At 43.3% G+C, this 19,297-nt stretch overlaps 2 protein-coding genes, 1 long non-coding RNA gene and 1 pseudogene across 3 annotated transcripts in view; 3 read left to right on the forward strand and 1 right to left on the reverse strand.

Moving 5' to 3' along the window:
• Nucleotides 1-707: 707 nt before the first annotated feature.
• On the forward strand, nucleotides 708-2,132 carry LOC149980873 (uncharacterized). The gene is made up of 2 exons (XR_016483191.1): nucleotides 708-836; nucleotides 1,084-2,132. It is a non-coding gene; the product is annotated as an uncharacterized LOC149980873 (long non-coding RNA).
• A 483-nt stretch (nucleotides 2,133-2,615) lies between these two features.
• Nucleotides 2,616-3,847, reverse strand: LOC110531837 (UPF0696 protein C11orf68 homolog pseudogene; annotated as a pseudogene).
• A 606-nt stretch (nucleotides 3,848-4,453) lies between these two features.
• On the forward strand, nucleotides 4,454-9,792 carry drap1 (DR1 associated protein 1). Its single transcript, XM_021615286.3, has 7 exons — nucleotides 4,454-5,164; nucleotides 6,850-6,922; nucleotides 7,230-7,323; nucleotides 7,465-7,587; nucleotides 7,713-7,803; nucleotides 7,991-8,079; nucleotides 8,283-9,792. Exons 1-7 carry the CDS (start codon nucleotides 5,123-5,125, stop codon nucleotides 8,452-8,454), a joined length of 684 nt encoding a protein of 227 aa, XP_021470961.1. The 5' UTR covers nucleotides 4,454-5,122; the 3' UTR covers nucleotides 8,455-9,792.
• A 1,387-nt stretch (nucleotides 9,793-11,179) lies between these two features.
• LOC110531839 (mitogen-activated protein kinase kinase kinase 11) overlaps nucleotides 11,180-19,297 on the forward strand; it is a 41,659-nt gene continuing 33,541 nt past the window's right edge. Inside the window, exon 1 of the mRNA XM_021615288.3 lies at nucleotides 11,180-13,340. Within this exon, the coding sequence (XP_021470963.2) occupies nucleotides 12,587-13,340 (754 nt within the window). The 5' untranslated portion in view covers nucleotides 11,180-12,586. The remainder of the gene's footprint in view (nucleotides 13,341-19,297) is intronic.

Here is a 19,297-nt window from a genome sequence, read left to right on the forward strand (position 1 = left end):
CAGATGCAGACTGTCGAAGTAACACTGTTTGTTGCAAACAGAGGCAGGCAAAGACAGGCAGGGGTCTAAAATCTAGGGTATGGCAAAGGTACAGGACAGGGACAGGCAGAGAAGTCAGGCGGGCAGGTACAGGGTCAGGACAGGCAATGGTCAAAAACCAGAAGAACAAGAAAAACAGAGACTGGGGAAAAACCAGGAGTTGACAGGAAAACCGCTGGTAAGCTTGACAAACGAGATGAACCGGCAACAAACAGAACACAGGTATAAATACACAGGGGATAATTGGGAAGATGGGCGACACCTGGAGGGGAGTGGAGACAATCACAAGGACAGGTGAAACAGATCAGGGCGTGACAAGTAGTTTGGAGTCAGTATCTAAAATTTCTGTGTATCTAAAATCACTATTTCAGTTATGCTCATTCACAGTGTGGTTTGCTTTTAGACCAGTGTGATATTATTTCACTTCAGCTGCAGTTAATTTCCCATAATAAATGTAGACGTTAAAAACCTAACTGGGTTGTTCCACGAAATGTGTGTCTTTTACGTCCCTTTGATATTTTAAGTAGAAATGGTGTGCAAATAATGAATTTTAAAAGCCTGTTATTTAAAATGAATTTAACCTATTTAATCGGTGACCGTAAATTTTGTTTTTTCAGTTATAAGGCTCTAAAAATGTTACTGAATGACCTCAATGCATTTCCAGCAAATAATAAAGGGTCTCGATGAATGATGTGCAGTGTCACATGTTTAGTGTAAATTGTCACATGACCAGAGCTGTTTACTTCCTGGTTGAACCATGAGAAGAGAATGGCTGCATCAAAGTTCCCAAACAAAAGGTTAGTAAAGTATGTTAAAATAAAGTTAGGACAAATAGTTTTGGTACACATCATCTTTAAGGTGTCTAGTTTTGATATATGCATTTGCAATTACTCAAATTTGTTCAGTGTGATCATAGAATGTGTAAACGTGTTGACGGCAACAATAGTGACCGGCGGGATAACACAGTGCATCTAGGTATACACATAGTTATACACATACATAGTTCTTGTTTTACCTAACTTTCTACTCTGTTCTTTCTTTTAGATTCACTTTGAGTCAAGTTCTGGATATGTTGGATCTAGGTGACTGCCCAGACAAGGCATGCAACATTGCAGTTATCCCTCAAAATGAGAAAGATGCTGTCCTGAGTGATTGTGATAGCGATGGGTCAGATATGGACTATGGACAGGCCATTTGCCAGCCAGGCTGTTGAATGCATATGCGGAACCTATGCAAACAGATCATGGCAGGAACAACGTTATCAGTGACGATGACCCCCCCCCCCCCCCCCCCCCATCCACAATCTTCCCCACCCCCCTCCATTGTTGGTAATGAACCCGCCAGAGGGTCCAGTCAGAAGAGCCAAGGGCCTCTACAAGCCATAGGGTTCAGCCAGAAGAGCCAAGGGAAAAGCTGCAGGTGGTAAAAAATAAAGATTGAGTGTTCAAACGATCGAAGAGACCTGCCACTGATGTGATTCCAAAACACATAGTATACAGGCCAAATATGCAAAAGTTTGGCACGAAACCACTGAGCCACGGAAGGAGATCTTTACTGGCTGCTACTGTTGAAGATCAGGCAAGATATGACAAAGCTTCTCACTGGCCAATCAACACGATGCACCGGTTTCAGAGAAGTTGTCACTGTGACAAACGTACTACCTGTGCATGTGAGAAATGCAAAGTGCCACTGCACATTGAGTGCTTCAAGATATACCATGGACAGTAGAAAAGGAGATAAGACCGAATAGAAAAGTTGATAAAGGGTGAGGAGAAGCAGTACAACGGACTCTAGGAAGAAAAGCACTCATTGTCTCGTATAAGCACTCATTGGCCAGTGGCGCTTTTTAAATATATATATATATATATATATATATATAATTTTGTTCAGTGTAGGCCTCTACTTGAATGCATATTCTACAGGCTACCTCTATCCTATATGTTACCTTTATGTTCAGTGGGAATGAATCACACAACTGCTATACAGTTGTTAGTGAATGTTGCACTAAAATGTCACAATGACAATGTTACAATGAATATTGCACTGAAATACAAGTTCAAATGTTACAATAAAGTTACAATATTAATGTTTCAGTACATGTTGCACTACAGTAACAATGTTGAAATACGTTGATGGTTGTCTTTTTGTCTTTGCTCTCAGTATTCATATTGTGTTGTATAAGGGTTTTTGATGTGTAAAATAGTCACACAAGAATGTGACGGGGCATTCTAGTGGCAATGCTGGGGACAGCCAGTGACAGAGTTTTAAATGTGTTAATAACTGGGTTGGGATTTATAAGAACTTTGATAACTGCATACGAGAAAAATGTTAATTCAGTGTACGTAACATCCCACCGGTCACAATTGTGACCGACCATAAAACACACCTTTTCACCTAAAAATAATGATTGATTACCTCAAAGGGTTACTAATGACACTTGATTTGGATATTTTCATGTCTGGGAAAATTTTTGGATCAAATGGGTTAATATAGACCACATGGAAAATTCAATACATTGATTTTTAATATTGTTTTTTCAAATTAAAATAAATGGAATCGAGCTACGTACAGGCAAAATCACAGAGGAAAACCTGGTTCAGTCTGCTTTCCAACAGACACTGGGAGACAAATTCACCTTTCAGCAGGACAATAACCTAAAACACATGCCCAGACAAACACTGGAGCTGCTAACCAAGACACGATGCCCAGATAGGTGTAAACATCCTGCTTGAAAGACAGCTGGCACTTGACCCCCGTGGCCCGGATGACTGCGTCCAGCCTCATCACCTCGGTTTTTGTCCATGAAGTCCTTATTATAGGAACAGATGACGTACTTGCTGTCAGACTTGGGGTCACACGGGTTCACCTTGGTCAGGGAGATCTTCCCTTCCACGGCTGCTCTGGCCACACACTCACAGGCATGGTCCACCTTGAAGCCTGAGTCCAGGTGCATCAGTCCCTTCCCGGTGAGCACCCTGTGGTTCAGTGCCAGTTCCTTCACAATCTGGAAGGTGACATGTCTCCCGCTGTCCAACAGGCTCTCCCAGCTCTCCTGTAGTCCAGTGATGTCCCCAGTGGCAGGACAGTGGTCCAGACCCAACACAGAAATCCACCCCACAGGGCCCTTACCGCCCTCCTCGTCCCCGAAGCGGCCCACCTGGGGTGGCTTGTTGGTCTCCAGCCAGCCGTCAAACTCAGCTCTGGGTGTTTTGCGGGAGTCGAATACGATCCAGGGATCCATGGCTCTCGGCGGAGAGTGGCTCTTTGTTCTCCACCTCTGTCCCCTCCCCTGCGACATCTTCCTCCACCTGAACCTCCTCCATGGTGGAATCTCAACAAGGGGTTCCTGTGGTGGGTTCTCAGCAATGGTCAAAACGGATGCACAATTTCACTGTCTATAAGCATAAAGTTAGTTTGAGTGGGAAATGTTTTAAAACCCTTTTCACAAGAACTGCCTTGCAGTCAGTCATTCCCCAGCATGCATGCAAGGAGTTCATGCAACCAAAGATAGAAGCTGTTATGCCCTAGCTTTTTTTGCCAGCCAGCTAGCTCGACGTTGGCATGAAAATTATGTTGTTTAGAAATTGCGTGGTATTTCTATTGTACACTGAACAAAAATATAAACGCAACGTGCAACAATTTCTAAGATTTTACTGAGTTACAGTTCATATAAGGAAATCAGTCCATTTAAATAAATAAATGAGGCCGTAATCTAGGCCCCCATGTGTGGGCCTGGGAGGGCACAGGCCTACCACTTGAGAGCCAGGCCGACCCACTGTTAAGCCAGGCCCAGCCAATCAGAATGAGCTTTTACCCACTAAAGGAATTTATTACAGACAGAAATACTTCTCAGCACCGCCTCAAACTATCCTGCAGGTGAAGAAGCCGGGCTGGCGTGGTTAGACTTGGTCTGCGGTTGTGAGCTCGGTTAGACGTACTGCCAATTCTCTAAAAACGACATTGGATGGCGGCTTATTGTAGAGAAATTAACATTAAATTATCTGAAAACAGCTCTGGTGGATATTCCTGCAGTCAGCATTCCAACTACATGCTATCTCAACTTGAGACATCTGTGGCATTGTGTTCTTTGACAAAACTGCACATTTTAGAGTGGCTGTTTATTGCCCCCAGCACAAGGTCCACCTGTGTAATGATTATGCCGTTTAATCAGCTTCTTGATATAACACACCTGTCAGGTGGGTGGATTATCTAGACAAAGGAGAAAGTGTCACATTGATGTAAACAAATTTGTGCACAACATTTGAGAGAAATAAACTATCCCTTACAAAAAAAGACAGTAACTAGTGTGGATTAACTGCAGTCGACTGTGTTATTTTGAACGCAGCATTTGTAGCATCCTGCAGTTTTACTGCATTCTAACTAGAGTTACCCTACAGTGTAATGCAGTTATACTACAATCTTTTTTCGTAAGGGTTTTGTGTGTATGGGCAATTTCTGGGATCCTTTATTTCAGCTCATGAAATATGGGACCAACAATTTACATGTTGCGTTTATATTTTTGTTCAGTATACATGCATGGACATAGAACAACTTATAATTGCTATAATAATGAAATGTTTTCCTTTGCCGAGAGGTTTTATATGCCAGCTAACAAGTCTAGGGGTAGCTGACCGCCTAGCAATGCTTCTGCTCAAGCCTCCATCTTGATTTAAATGTCGCTCGCAAAACTTTATTGAAACACCCCGTATGCAAAATAGTTTAGCTTAGCTATAGTAGCTTGGCTAACGTTATCTAGTAGGAAACGAGCAAAGTAAAAGTTGGGTGATGGGCTTTTAACTGTTTGTCACGTTGAGCCTGCAATGTTGGATTTTATCTCAACGCGACAGTACTTTGATAATGCAACAATCTGTGTTTGTTTGTTATTTCTCACACGAGTGCTGTCCATTTGACCAGAGTGCAGGCTAGAAGAATCCGACGGAACGTGAGACCCTGCGGAACATCTCGAGAAGGCTACGTGCTAGGCTAGCTAGCTAGCTAGCTACCTACCCATTGGGTGCGGGTTGGAGGGACATATAATAACAAAATATCGAAGATTGTTTTAAGTTAAACAGTTCATAAAATAATGCCCAGCAAAAAGAAGAAATACAATGCGAGATTCCCCCCGGTAAGTAGTTAAGCTTTGCTTGCTAAGCTGATAGCTAATTAGCTAACTAACTTAATGATCTAAATCTGTGGAATGCTAGCTAGCTTGCTAGATCAACAGTGCACCCATTAATATGATTTGTTCTAGGTATGTTGCTAGCTAGTTAGTAGACAATAAGATAAAGCTAGTTAGCTGGATAACTTTGTAGTTAACAATGCGTATCTACAACTCTAGCTATCTAACTAATGGTAACGTTAGCTACCTAAGTTAGCCATCCAGCCACTTGGGAGGGTGGCTATTAAAAAGGCATTGCTAGCTTAGCTTGTTCATTGTTGTTATTAAGTTTGCCAGCTGTACTAACTGATAGACGAGATTTAGTTATTGACCTAAACAAGTATTAGTTAGCCTGTTAGCTAGGCCTGCTAGGGGGTTGTATCATTCAGAATAAGTGAGACATGATCGGGAAAATTGGAGGATGTGGCTAGCGTTGTAAATGCTTGCCAGATACTAGCATAAGTTGTCAACAAACCAGTCCGCCTAGGAATGTCATGATACACTACATGACCAAAGGTATGTGGACACCTGCTCGTCAAACATCTAATTCCAAAATCATGGTCATTAATATGGAGTTGGTCCCCCCCTTTTCTGCCATAACAGCCTCCGCTCTTCTTGGAAGGCTTTCCGCTAGATGTTGTAATATTGCTGTGGGGACTTGCTTCCATTCAGCCACAAGGATTAGTGAGGGAAGCGAATAGGCCTGGCTCGCAGTCGGCGTTCCAATTCATCCCAAAGATATTCAATGGGGTTGAGGTCAGGGCTCTGCAGGCCAGTCAAGTTCTTCCACACCGATCAACAAACCATTTCTGTATTGACCTCGCTTTGTGCACCTCAGGCATTGTCATGCTGAAACAGTTGCCACAAAGTTGGAAGCACAGAATCGTCTGGAATGTCATTGTATGCTGTAGCGCTAAGATATCCCTTCACTGGAACTAAGGCTGCATAGTCCGAACCATGAAAAACAGCCCGAGACCATTATTCCTCCTCTGCCAAACTTTACAGTTAGCACTATGCATTGGGGCAGGTAATGTTCTCCTGGCGTCCTCCAAATCCAAATTTGTCCGTCAGACTGCAAGCTGTTGAAGCGTGATTCATCACTCCAGAGAACGTGTTTCCAATGCTCCAGAGTCCAATGGCGGCGAGCTTTACACCACCAGCCAACTCTTGGCATTGCGCATGGTGATCTTAGGCTTGTGTGCAGTTGCTTGGCCATGGAAACTCATTTCATGAAGCTCCCGACTAACACTTCTTGTGCTGACGTTCTTTCCAGAGGCCATTTGGAACTCTGTAGTGACAAATTTTACCCGCTAGAGCACTCAATGGCTCTTTCTGTGAGATTGTGCGGCCTACCACTTCGCGGCTGAGCCGTTGTTGCTCCTAGACGTTTTCAATTCACAATAACCGCACTTACAGTTGACTGGAGCAGCTCCTGCAGGCCAGAAATTTGATACGTGGACTTGTTGGAAAGGTGGCTGAAATATATATATATATATATATATAAAATGTATTTATTTGTTATCTAAATATAGTCAATGTGCTGGGCGTGTGTGGTTGGTTGATCAATTAGTAACTCGGCAATTATGCAGATACTCTAATGGTAGTAATCTTCAATGCGCTCTCTCACTGACCTCTTCCCATTTTGATTACAGGCCAGGATTAAGAAGATTATGCAGACTGATGAAGAGATAGGCAAAGTGGCTGCCGCCGTTCCTGTCATCATATGTATCCGTTCTTCTCACCTGAACGCTTCATCTGTATTTCATTGCAAGTTCACATGAACTGCATTTCAAAGCGTGTATTTTTTGCCAATGACAATATGGAGATTATAGGGTTAATTGTTTGTTGTGCAGTTTGAATGAAAAGTCATATGACTCACTGTTTTGACTTTTGAGGGGTCGTGTGCCTAGTAAGAGTCTAGCAATCACTCTTGAGTCGTTGCGAAGTGTCTAACTGTTCAGTTATTGAAGCCCAAATAAACCACTTTGGTCCTGTGTGGCTAGTGTCTACCTCCCCTTAACTCAACCACCAGCACGAGCTCTGGAGCTGTTCCTGGAGTCTCTCCTGACGAAAGCCTGTCAAGTCACCCAGTCCCGGAACGCAAAAACAATGACGACGTCACACTTGTAAGTCATGTATTCAGTTATCGGTGTTGGTCATAAGTTCAGTAGGGCTACAGATTGTAATGTTCAGCGTTCTTGTCTATCGGTGCTTTTTTGAAGAGATGGGGACGGTATTGTCTTTTTAAACAGTGTGTGTCTTGGTAGAAAACAGTGCATTGAGCTGGAGCAGCAGTTTGACTTCCTGAAGGACCTGGTAGCGGCAGTGCCTGACATGCAGGGCGAGGGAGAGGACAACCACGCAGAGGGAGGGGAAAAGGTTGCACGCAGGTAACGGACCCCGAACGATACTAACTGTTGACGTGGATAGGATATTACTGATGGTCTACTAAAGCTTTGTGTGTCGGTGAATGTGTGAATTATGCAATCTTGACTTTGTACTTGGTGTCCTCCAGAGGTCGAAAGCCGGGGTCAGGCCGCAAGAATGGAGGAGTTGGCTGCAAGGGCAAGGACAAGAAGCTATCAGGCACAGAGTCAGAGCAAGAGGTGGGTGTTGGCCTTAAATTTAGCAGCCACAAAGCATAAGCTTAGCTTAGATAACAGTAACGTTTTATAGAGGGCAATGTTAGTTAGTTTGGCTTGGTGGCCAATTGAAGTTATCAGGTGTAATTTGGGTGGGTGGTGAGGATGTGAGGAAAGAGGTTTATTTAGCTTTTCGTTGCCATGGGAACAGGATGACTCCGAGGACAGCGAGACAGACGAGGATGAGGAAGACGGGTCTCAGTCAAGCACAAACCTGCAGCCACAATCCCGATTCCACAGGTAATGGACATGGACAGGCGCGGACACACAGTTAACCACCACACAACTGTACTCTTTGCTAATGTGCTTTCCTGGGTTGTATTCGGGCATCAACTTTCCATTTCACACAGTTTCAAAACATATTTTCTTAACTGAACATGACCCTTTTGTGTGCGGGTACTATTACTAAAGGTGTTGTCCCCCTCTTCTGCCCTGTGCCACAGCCCAGACACCATGCCACCCCAGTACCTCCACATGGGCACCGCACAAGGGGGCCTGGTCATGCCCCTGGGCTCCTTTGCCCCCCACCCCTCGCTGATGGGCACCGCACCCCCACCTCCCCCCTCCATGCCGCACAAAGATGAAGACGATGATGATGAAGACTATGACTCTTAGCTCCCCCCCGCTCTTTTTACCTTTAATTTTCTCTTAAGTTCTTCTCTTCTGTGGCTGCATTGAGAAAGAGGTGAGTCTGGGCAGATGCTCACATGCGGCCCATTGTTAAGGAAAAGCCTCCAACAACTGGCAGTAAGGTGTGTAGACATGACAGCTGGCACCACTGAAGACGAGTAATCGGTTGTATATTGTGTTTAATTATTTGTTATTTTATTGTGGAGGGGAAAAAATGAACCAGGTTGTTTTATAAAGACAGGTGGTTGTTCTATTTGGACTAAAAATGTCAGTTGATGTTCTGAAAGGCCCCCAGCTCAAGTACCGGTTTGATTAAGTCCCCCATTGTAGTTTGCACTTTGGTTATTCTCTCATCTCTGTTTTCTGCATACGTCATTGGTGTTCAACAGACATATCACTCCAGCTCCTTGTCCACTTCTTCAACGTCTGCTCTGGTTCAGTTGAGATGATCCAACTGTAATGCCTGTGCAGCCTACGTAGCCTCATAGAATACTTTACACACAGACACCTTCTCGAGATGAAGTCAGAGCAGTGGTCGGTTGTATTTTTGAAAGGGGTCAGCACTTTCCTATAGCAAAGGGAGATGATTGTCTGTGAGGATTCTGAATTTGGCAGAGCGGTTAGATCTTGGTCTTGCTTTTGGAGTTGGCCGTTATTGCACGTGGCTATTCCAATTGTTAGGGTGTGGGTAAGGAGATGTGTTTTACTGTAGGTTATGAATTCTTCTCAATGTGACTTGAGTTGAGGATTTTCCCCTTTTTTAATGCAACTTTTTATGACGATAATTGATCCTCCTGAAGACCTTGGCCGTTAGCTTACGTCAACCATAATCACATGTCATTATGCTAATGATTACAACTCCAATTGGTTGTTTTTGTTGATTTGAAATATGAGTGACAAGTCACTGCTTTTGAGGTAAAATATGTTGTGTTGTACCCCCTTCCCCACCCCAACTATCTCCTTCTTGAAGACAGATATTTCTGTGCTGGCTATTCTTATCTGAAATGTACTGTGATGCTCCTCCTGGACCATAACTTTGTTTTTAAAGTTGTTAAACCGCTCACCTTTTCGCCTATAATTTGTTTTCAAAAATATATCGTCCCCCCACTTGGAATAAAATTCTCCTTTGTATTGTATTTTTTTCTTCTCTCTTTTAGATTGTTTTAATGTACACATTGAAACGCAGAGAAGGATAGGGCTCCCGTTTCAGTGTCTCTTGATATGAAATGTTTTAAGGTAGGCCGTTGAACTTGACGCTGTATGTAAAATTTTAACATTTTATTTTGTATGGGTGAAATAAAGTTCAGATTTCAATAAAACACTGCCCAACTATTATTTTTTTTATTTTACATTAAACGGCATGAGATCTTTTACCAAGCGTATCTGTGATATTACAAGCCACAATGCCATACGCTATTTGTTGTTGAGTCCATTGAAACTGGCAATGAACTTCATTCCATTGGCACCTAAGCGAAACATTGCACAAGGCTTCACCTTACGACTACACAGGAGTGTAACACATTGTTTGAGTCCAACCCAAACCCATCCTACATTCTCTGGACTTCCCATTCCCATTTGGAAAATCTGTACATTTCTCTCTAAGCCGCCTTCATGTCTCCTCCAAATACTTCCCGTCTCAGACTCCAGGTATAGAATAGAAATGGGCGACCATGCATTAGTACTCCTACGAAGTGTGTATAAACGTTTAACAATGGATGTTTGTCACCACAGCTGATGTGATGTGTGTTTTCCTCTGTCAAGGCCCTGTTGTTATCAACAGAGTCGGAAAGGTGATTGAAGTGCAAGCCAGCACAGGTCTGTTCTGTGGGAGAGATTCCCATGGAGGGAAGATTTGATTCGATTAGAAACACTGAACAAAGAAAATACTCTTTCTGAAAAGGCAGTTCATTTTTTGTTCTCCGTGTGCACTGTGAACCCACACCCTTCCCTCCCTCCCTCTGAGTTTGGTTTCATATTGTAAATGTAACAGCAGGCCTGGCTCGGCCACCAGGCCACAAAAACAACTGCCTTCTTCCTGCACAAGTGATGAGTCAGCGCTGGGTAGCAGGGGTGGGGGTGTTTGGCAGGGGTTATGGGAGGGGATTTACTTTCGGGGCGGCGGAGCAACAAAGGCCTGCCATGGGGCAGGGGAGCCATCAAAGGCCTCAGAAGGAAGCACACTGTTTCCACACAGCAGTACAGGGCAAAGGTGCCCTAGGTGGCAAAGTTTCAGGTTTCGTCTGTCTCAGACCCAAATAGCGTGACATGTTTTATGTTTATTCAATAGATGCACCTCTTCAGAGAAACAGCTACACTAAAGTGTTTTATGTACACTTTTGCATATTACACCATGCATAATCAACCTCATTAGTATTGGAGACTATGTAACCTATTATAGGCCTTATTAACTGAATTATATTTATATCTCAACATTTGCACGTTGGACCACTAACTTGCCCCGACATTTGCACGTTGGACCACTAACTTGCCAAATACGAGTGTATTTATTTCTCACACAGATATTCCAGTGAACCTCAAATATAGAAAACGGGAATTAGTCCGCATATTACTGCTGCCTCCACCAGAACGCGAGTTGCGTTGTTTCTGTCACCTGGGGCGTATTCATTCCGCCGATTCTGTTGTAAAACATTTCTTCAATGTAAGCAAACGAAAAGAAATGGGGAGTGACCTAACTGAATTTGTCCAAAGTAAACTCTGGGTTTAGTTGCAGAACGGAAGCACTGTTTGGACTAATGGAGAGTTCGTTTTGCATGGCCCCGTGCCCCGGGTGAGTGGAGATAATATTGAAGGACCAATGGAATGGTCAAAAATCTACTGACTCCGCCCAGGGGCACCGGACCATGAAACACGAAATCGCCCAATGATTAAACCCCTGACGCTTTCTTTTCCTGCTGGGAAAAAAGTTACTAAACCACACCCTCTTCTCTGACTGTAGGCACAGACGTAGAGTGGTTCGAGAACGGAACGACGGCTAAAGGAAGTGGGGGACATGATAATAATGCATCTATCCTGACGCTTTTTGGACATCGGTAATAACAACGAGCTTGTCGGAGCTTGGCACTAAAGTATCGTTACGCACGACGGACAATACATGATTTGTTTCCGGTGTGCGGGTCTCTTTTAAAAAAAAAAAAGTAGACTCAGAAGCACCATCGTGCAGTTCTTCCTGTTGCCAACTCGGTGGATATAAAGTTCTTATGGAATAAACCGACTTGTACAATTGAGATATTGTATATCACCACCGGGCGAGACAGCAAATATGCATACAGTTGGGCAAACGGATGTGAGATTTGTTGACAGAACGCATAGAAGTTTCGTCCAGATACCGTTGGTCGTGCTGTGGGTTTAGGGCGAGTTGGTCAGCTTTGAAAATTGCGGTAAAGCACGGGGTTCGCCTGACTGAACGCTCCTTTCCTGCTATTCTTCTCGTCTTTTCAGCGCTTCCTGCTTATGACGGCCACTGCACTTAATGGCTAAAAATACAGACATTTCTAAATGGACAACTAAATGGAGTTGAGCTCTTTTGTTGTGGTTATTATTGTCCAATGTTCTGGATATTTTACAACCACCTGATGCTAATTTTAGTGACTGATCCATCCAGTTCTCTGCACAGTCTTGGTTTTGTTATAATGGAATAAGTTCTCCTTTATTTCAAATTCCAATCTCAGCACATACTCATTGGTTAATATGTGACTGTGTGGTATAATAATAGAGTAATTAAGTGAGCTATGTGCTCAAACCACACATTGAAACACCACATAAGTTAAGTATCAACTTGCTTTATGGAGACAATTCTGCCATTTTACAAATTGGAACACTTTGGCAGAACTGGTCACATCCATGGCCTTTGTTTGATCGTTGCCAGCTCCAATGGAAACATAAGCAGTCCATGTCGAGTCGTATGAGAGGCGCTTTTTATCCTGTTATCTTTGAACACTGTTGTGTTCCTGTTGGCCAGGTCTTTGAACGCATTTCACGGGTCCCTGATGAACCAACTAGACACAGAGGAACGGGAGAGTGGCGCAATAAAGTACTCTATTGTGCTTTATTTTGGAAAATCTAACCCAGTGTCTGAGCATTTGCTCATTGTGGCTCCATGGAGCCGCTGAAGACCATTTTTACCCGCGGCCCACTGTCGAACTGGAAAGGTTTGGATCAATCGCAAAAAGGGAACTTCACCAATACTGTGTGGACGGCTTTATTCGACTATGAGGCGTCCGGTAAAGACGAGCTCACCCTCCACAAAGGTGACCTGGTGGAAGTCCTGTCGCTGGACTCTGAGATATCCGGTGACGAGGGCTGGTGGGCGGGCAAAGTCAACAACAAAGTGGGCATCTTTCCCTCAAACTACGTGTCCTTCAAGCCACCTTCATATGGGAAACTGCAGGGCACTGGGGTCGGGGAGCTTGGGCCAGCCGTGGTGGGGGAGTTCGAACCCGAGGCTGTGGATTTCAGGGAGCTGAGCCTCGAGGAGGTCATTGGGGTCGGAGGCTTCGGCAAGGTGTATCGCGGTACGTGGAGAGGTGGGCTGGTGGCCGTGAAGGCGGCCCGCCAGGACCCGGACGAGGACATCAGCGTGACGGCCCAGAACGTGCGCCAGGAGGCCCGGCTGTTTGCCATGCTCACTCACCCCAACATCATCGCCCTCAAAGGGGTTTGCTTACGGGAACCCAACTTGTGCCTCATCATGGAGTACGCATCCGGTGGCGCACTGAGCCGAGCATTGGCCGGGCGGCGCATCCCGCCGCACGTCCTGGTCAACTGGGCGGTGCAGATCGCCAGGGGCATGCTCTACCTGCACACGGAGGCCATTGTTCCTGTCATCCACCGTGACCTTAAGTCTAACAACAGTAAGTCCCTGCACTAGGCCCGTCTATGTCCAAGAGCTTCTTTTTTTTTACACGATGCACAGTGGTTAGAACATTGTTATAGACAACACCTAGTGAGACCCAGAAGGTCATATCCAGGTGAATTAGTGGCATTTCCTTAGCTCCATGACAAACTATCAAGTTCAGTTTCACCTGGACACTTGGCTCTGAGTGAAATGCTGGTATGCTACCTATTTGCTGGGGATCTTGGCCTACAGGACTCAGGCAGGGGATTGTCAGGACATGTGCACTGCAGGCTAGGGTATATGTTGTATCACCACAAGATACACCACACAGTTTGCCTTTGACAAAGCTCAACCCCCCCCAACTACAATATTGACTTTAATAGCTCACAATTTACAAGTACAAACATCCCACCTTTTAGACAAATGCAATTTTACAACCACACACTAATGCTACACACACATCACAACTTCTGCTACCAGACTCTTATTATACTGCTCAATTTATACACTTGTCCCCCAATACACGTGCAAATATTGGACTACATATTGTGCCTTCCTGTTTTATACTTGCTCAAATGTATTCTATTCTACTGCCATTTTACTTTAGGTTCATATTATAATTTCTTATTGTTGTTTCATTGTCGAGAAGGAACCTGAACGTAAGCGTTTCGTTGGACGATTTATACCATACTTATCCCGTACATGTGGCCTCATTTAAAGTTTCAACTTGATTGTGAAAGTCTAGTGAGCATTTCTCGATAACGAGACCAGCTGCTTCGCGAGCAAAAGGTCAAGAATTCTAGTGGATGCATTTCAAGTCCGTCACAATTCACCCTTTGGACTTGTGGGAATAACAGTGATATAGGTGTTTTGGACTCTGGCCACGTAGACCTATACCATGGACTTTATACCACATCAAATACAGTGCCTTGCGAAAGTATTCGGCCCCCTTGAACTTTGCGACCTTTTGCCACATTGCAGGCTTCAAAGATATAAAACTGTATTTTTTTGTGAAGAATCAACAACAAGTGGGACACAATCATGAAATGGAACGACATTTATTGGATATTTCAAACTTTTTTAACAAATCAAAAACTGAAAAATTGGGCGTGCAAAATTATTCAGCCCCTTTACTTTCAGTGCAGCAAACTCTCTCCAGAAGTTCAGTGAGGATCTCTGAATGATCCAATGTTGACCTAAATGACTGATGATAAATACAATCCACCTGTGTGTAATCAAGTCTCCTCATAAATGCACTGCACTGTGATAGTCTCAGAGGTCCGTTAAAAGCGCAGAGAGCATCATGAAGAACAAGGAACACACCAGGCAGGTCCGAGATACTGTTGTGAAGAAGTTTAAAGCCGGATTTGGATACAAAAAGATTTCCCAAGCTTTAAACATCCCAAGGAGCACTGTGCAAGCGATAATATTGAAATGGAAGGAGTATCAGACCACTGCAAATCTACCAAGACCTGGCCGTCCCTCTAAACTTTCAGCTCATACAAGGAGAAGACTGATCAGAGATGCAGCCAAGAGGCCCATGATCACTCTGGATGAACTGCAGAGATCTACAGCTGAGGTGGGAGACTCTGTCCATAGGACAACAATCAGTCGTATATTGCACAAATCTGGCCTTTATGGAAGAGTGGCAAGAAAGCCATTTCTTAAAGATATCCATAAAAAGTGTTGTTTAAAGTTTGCCACAAGCCACCTGGGAGACACACCAAACATGTGGAAGAAGGTGCTCTGGTCAGATGAAACCAAAATTGAACTTTTTGGCAACAATGCAAAACGTTATGTTTGGCGTAAAAGCAACACAGCTGAACACACCATCCCCACTGTCAAACATGGTGGTGGCAGCATCATGGTTTGGGCCTGCTTTTCTTCAGCAGGGACAGGGAAGATAGTTAAAATTGATGGGAAGATGGATGGAGCCAAATACAGGACCATTCTGGAAGAAAACCTGATGGAGTCTGCAAAAGACCTGAGACTGGGACGGAGATTTGTCTTCCAACAAGACAATGATCCAAAACATAAAGCAAAATCTACAATGGAATGGTTCAAAAATAAACATATCCAGGTGTTAGAATGGCCAAGTCAAAGTCCAGACCTGAATCCAATCGAGAATCTGTGGAAAGAACTGAAAACTGCTGTTCACAAATGCTCTCCATCCAACCTCACTGAGCTCGAGCTGTTTTGCAAGGAGGAATGGGAAAAAATGTCAGTCTCTCGATGTGCAAAACTGATAGAGACATACCCCAAGCGACTTACAGCTGTAATCGCAGCAAAAGGTGGCGCTAAAAAGTATTAACTTAAGGGGGCTGAATAATTTTGCACGCCCAATTTTTCAGTTTTTGATTTGTTAAAAAAGTTTGAAATATCCAATAAATGTCGTTCCACTTCATGATTGTGTCCCACTTGTTGTTGATTCTTCACAAAAAAATACAGTTTTATATATTTATGTTTGAAGCCTGAAATGTGGCAAAAGGTCGCAAAGTTCAAGGGGGCCGAATACTTTCGCAAGGCACTGTAGATGTAGTGAAGGTGATACAGAGAGAATTCAACTCTCTCAATCCATAACAAACAGTTGTTGGAACTGTCAGGCTGAGTGTGTCTAAGTGACATTGATAGTCAAAACACAAGGCCACCTGAATTCACACACCGAGGCAAAACCATTATTATACCAATAATCTGTGTCAGAGGCTCGGCAATGTTCAGGGTTTGTAATTGTTCAGCGTCCCCTCTTTTATCGTTTGTTCAAATCACCAAATAATCCCTCTGAACAGCCATGTTACCTTACGCAAAATATCAAGGTTATTTTTTTTTAGTTTGACTAGAGACCGGCACCACTTCTTAGAATATGGGCCTTGGTAGGTCGGCGTTAGTAGTTTTATACCCAGTTTCAAGGTTTTCGGTCACACCTATCCCTAGTTAGGCCAAAGTATCACTGTTTTCAGTACATATTCATTGATTCTCACAATGCACAATCCTTTCACTTGTTCCACTGCACCTTTCCTCTCTCAACCCCCGACTTGCTTCATGACCCAGGACAATTACTTTTCCACTTTAATATGTCTGCCAAACAAAGAGCATTGATTTCAAAGTTTAACCAACCATACAACTCTATGCACAGGGACTACTTTGAAACATTTCCAAAAAAAACACATTTAGTAGAAGAACTGTGCAGATTAAACTTTGGGTAACGGAATTTCGATAAACTCTTCCTCAGGTTTTTATGCGACCACGTTTTCCAAAAACTCTTAAGTATCCACTCCGAATAAAGATTGAAAGATGTCTGCAGAAATAATGGAGACTGACAATGGCACCTTGAGTTTGAAGAAATCTCTAATTATTGAACTCCAGTAAGTGAGTTGGATTTACACCCAGTAACAGAATTTCATCATGGGTCTCTTGCCTGAACTAAACAGAAATGGTTAAAAATGTCATTCTCCTCATGTTTCACAAGTTTTGACATCACAGCGCAGAACAGCAGAGTACAGTAGAGTACAATGCAGCACATCAGAGAGTACAGTACAATGTACTGTGCTATACTTTACTTTTCTGTACTGTACTACTGTAGTGTACTGTACCCTACTGTGCTCTACTCACTGTACTGTGTTTTGCTATCCAAACTTGTGAAATATACTCGTGAAGTATCTATGACGGGGTCCAGATTTGGTCCGGTCCGTCTGTGGACGTCATTAACATCAAGGCCAGGGTGGACTGACCAAATTTCATCTACTTTTCAACATCCATGGACTTCTGGCGTCGGTCCGTGCTCAGTGGGTGAGGATGCTGGTTACAGTCAATGGAAAGAGAGGGGACTCAGGTGTCAGTGAGAGGTTGGGAGAGGTGACATTAAACTGGAGAGTGAGAGAGAGCGGGAGGGAGGAGTTTAATACTATTTGTTTGACCACCAGACAACAGAAAGCTAAATAAAACCGTTATGAGCTGAACATAACAGTATGCCAGTGGAAGAGAGACCAGTAGCAGGTGACCCAACTGTAGTTTGTGACTATGGTGATTTCCCAATGGTTACCAATTAATTTGTGGTATTTCCGTTACTGAATTACGAGTTTTTAAGTCTCAATTCATATACAAATTTGATATCAGTAAAATCACTAACTTATTGGTAGGTCCACCATTACTTGTTACTTATTTAAACTTTCATTATCCCCCATGAAGGAGAGAAATTTGAAAATATATTAAGGATATGTAGGTATTTGGGAAAGGAATTAAGGCAATATTTCTTAAACTTACTGAAGGTAAACCATTTCTCAAACTAAATATAAATGTTGATTTTAGTTTGCAAGGGTCATCACATCAACATTATTGTGTTTTGATGTATTTCTGATAGCTTTTTAAGACTATTTCTGGTAGATAGTTTGTATGACCCATTTTCCATCTGTTTATCCAGAAATCAAAGCCTTTACTTATAACACATTTTTAAGATGGAAAATGTATCTACACCTTAATTTCCCCAAAATATAGACTCTCTTTAGCTTTCATTTGACACCAAATGTGATCCGCTCCTATGAACTAACAATTGTTAGTGCTCATGTGTCCTTTTTTTTTTTTCGAGGGAAATGCCCCCCACTGTTCAGACTGAGCAGACATCAACGAAACCCACTGGACTGGAAAACACCCATGTTGTGTAAAGAAAAGCTCTTTAAATGCAGGGTTTATAGGCTATGTGGAGCGGCACATCCAACACTGTCCCTCTCTACCTCCTACCTTTATGTTTTTTACATTTAATTCTCTGAAGCTTTGTCCCAGGCCTGCCTTTACTTGTCTCAATCCTGCTGTTTGGGGAAGGAGATGTCTGTGTTTTAGAGAGAGAAAGAGAGAGAGATATCTTCCTTCAGTGTTTCACCAGTCACTTTTTAAAGTGTACGGGTGAACCAAGGAAAGTATCAAGGAAAGATGCACACTATTCAAGTTGGCGCCATTAAAAATGCAATGAGGTTCGAGCTTCTAAAATTGGACACAAGCCACTGACACACAGCGAGGCCTTACATTCAATAAGACAGTAAGTGAAAGGAGAAAGGTTGAGAAAGGTCAAGTTCAGAGAAAGACGTTCACTACACGATAAAGATGATTTTAAAAGTGAATTAAAGGCATTGTTTAGTGGACTGTTGCAATTTTTCCAGCCAAACCTCTATTTCATGTAGATGACATGGTATAGAAAGGTCCAGACCAGTAGTGGTGCGTGGGTAAAATCACTGAGGAAGCCAAGTCAGTAAATAACCCATATTACAACTTATGTTGTGATAATTGCATTGTTTTGCTATATAACAACCGCGATATACAATAAGGCCGTGACAACAGAAGACATCGATCACACAGCGGCAAAATAAATTCAACTACACGTTGCTCTCCGGTTTTGTGATGAAACAAACGTACATCTGTCCGGTGAAGTCCACCAAGCAAATGATGCATCCAAACAGACACTACATGACCAAAAGTATATGTGGACAACTGCTCTTCGAACATCTCATTCCAAAATCATTGGCATTAATATGGAGTTGGTCCCTCCCCTTTGCTGCTTTAACAGCCTCCACTCTTCTGGGAAGGCTTTCCACTAGATGCTGGAACATTGCTGCGGGGACTTGCTTCCAGTCAGCCACAAGCATTCGTGAGGTTTGGCACCGATGTTGGGGGATTAAGCCGGGCTCGCAGTTGGCGTTCCAATTCATCCCAAAGATGTTCGATGGGGTTGAGGTCAGGACTCTGTGCAGGCAAGTCAAGTTCTTCCACACCGATCTCAACAAACCATTTCTGTATGGACCTCACTCTGCGCACGGGGCATTGTCATGTTGAAACAGGAAAGAGCCTTCCCTGAACTGTATCCACAAAGTTGGAAGCACAGAATCGTCTAGAATGTCATAGTATGCTGTTGCATTAACATTTCCCTTCACTGGAACTAAAGGGCCTAGCCCGAACCATGAAAAACAGCCAAAGACCATTATTCCT

The sequence above is a fragment of the Oncorhynchus mykiss genome, chromosome 9 (assembly GCF_057628025.1).
Source record: "Oncorhynchus mykiss isolate SJ-2025 chromosome 9, ASM5762802v1, whole genome shotgun sequence".
In the NCBI taxonomy this organism is placed as follows: Eukaryota; Metazoa; Chordata; class Actinopteri; order Salmoniformes; family Salmonidae; genus Oncorhynchus; species Oncorhynchus mykiss.

What these genes read in the sequence shown, in the direction of transcription:
- drap1 (XM_021615286.3), top strand. Translation starts at nt 5,123, where the DNA reads ATGCCCAGCAAAAAGAAGAAATACAATGCGAGATTCCCCCCG. An exon ending in CGCCGTTCCTGTCATCATAT is followed by an intron (nt 6,923 to 7,229) that starts GTATCCGTTCTT and finishes CTCAACCACCAG; the next exon opens with CACGAGCTCTGGAGCTGTTC. An exon ending in GGGGAAAAGGTTGCACGCAG is followed by an intron (nt 7,588 to 7,712) that starts GTAACGGACCCC and finishes GGTGTCCTCCAG; the next exon opens with AGGTCGAAAGCCGGGGTCAG.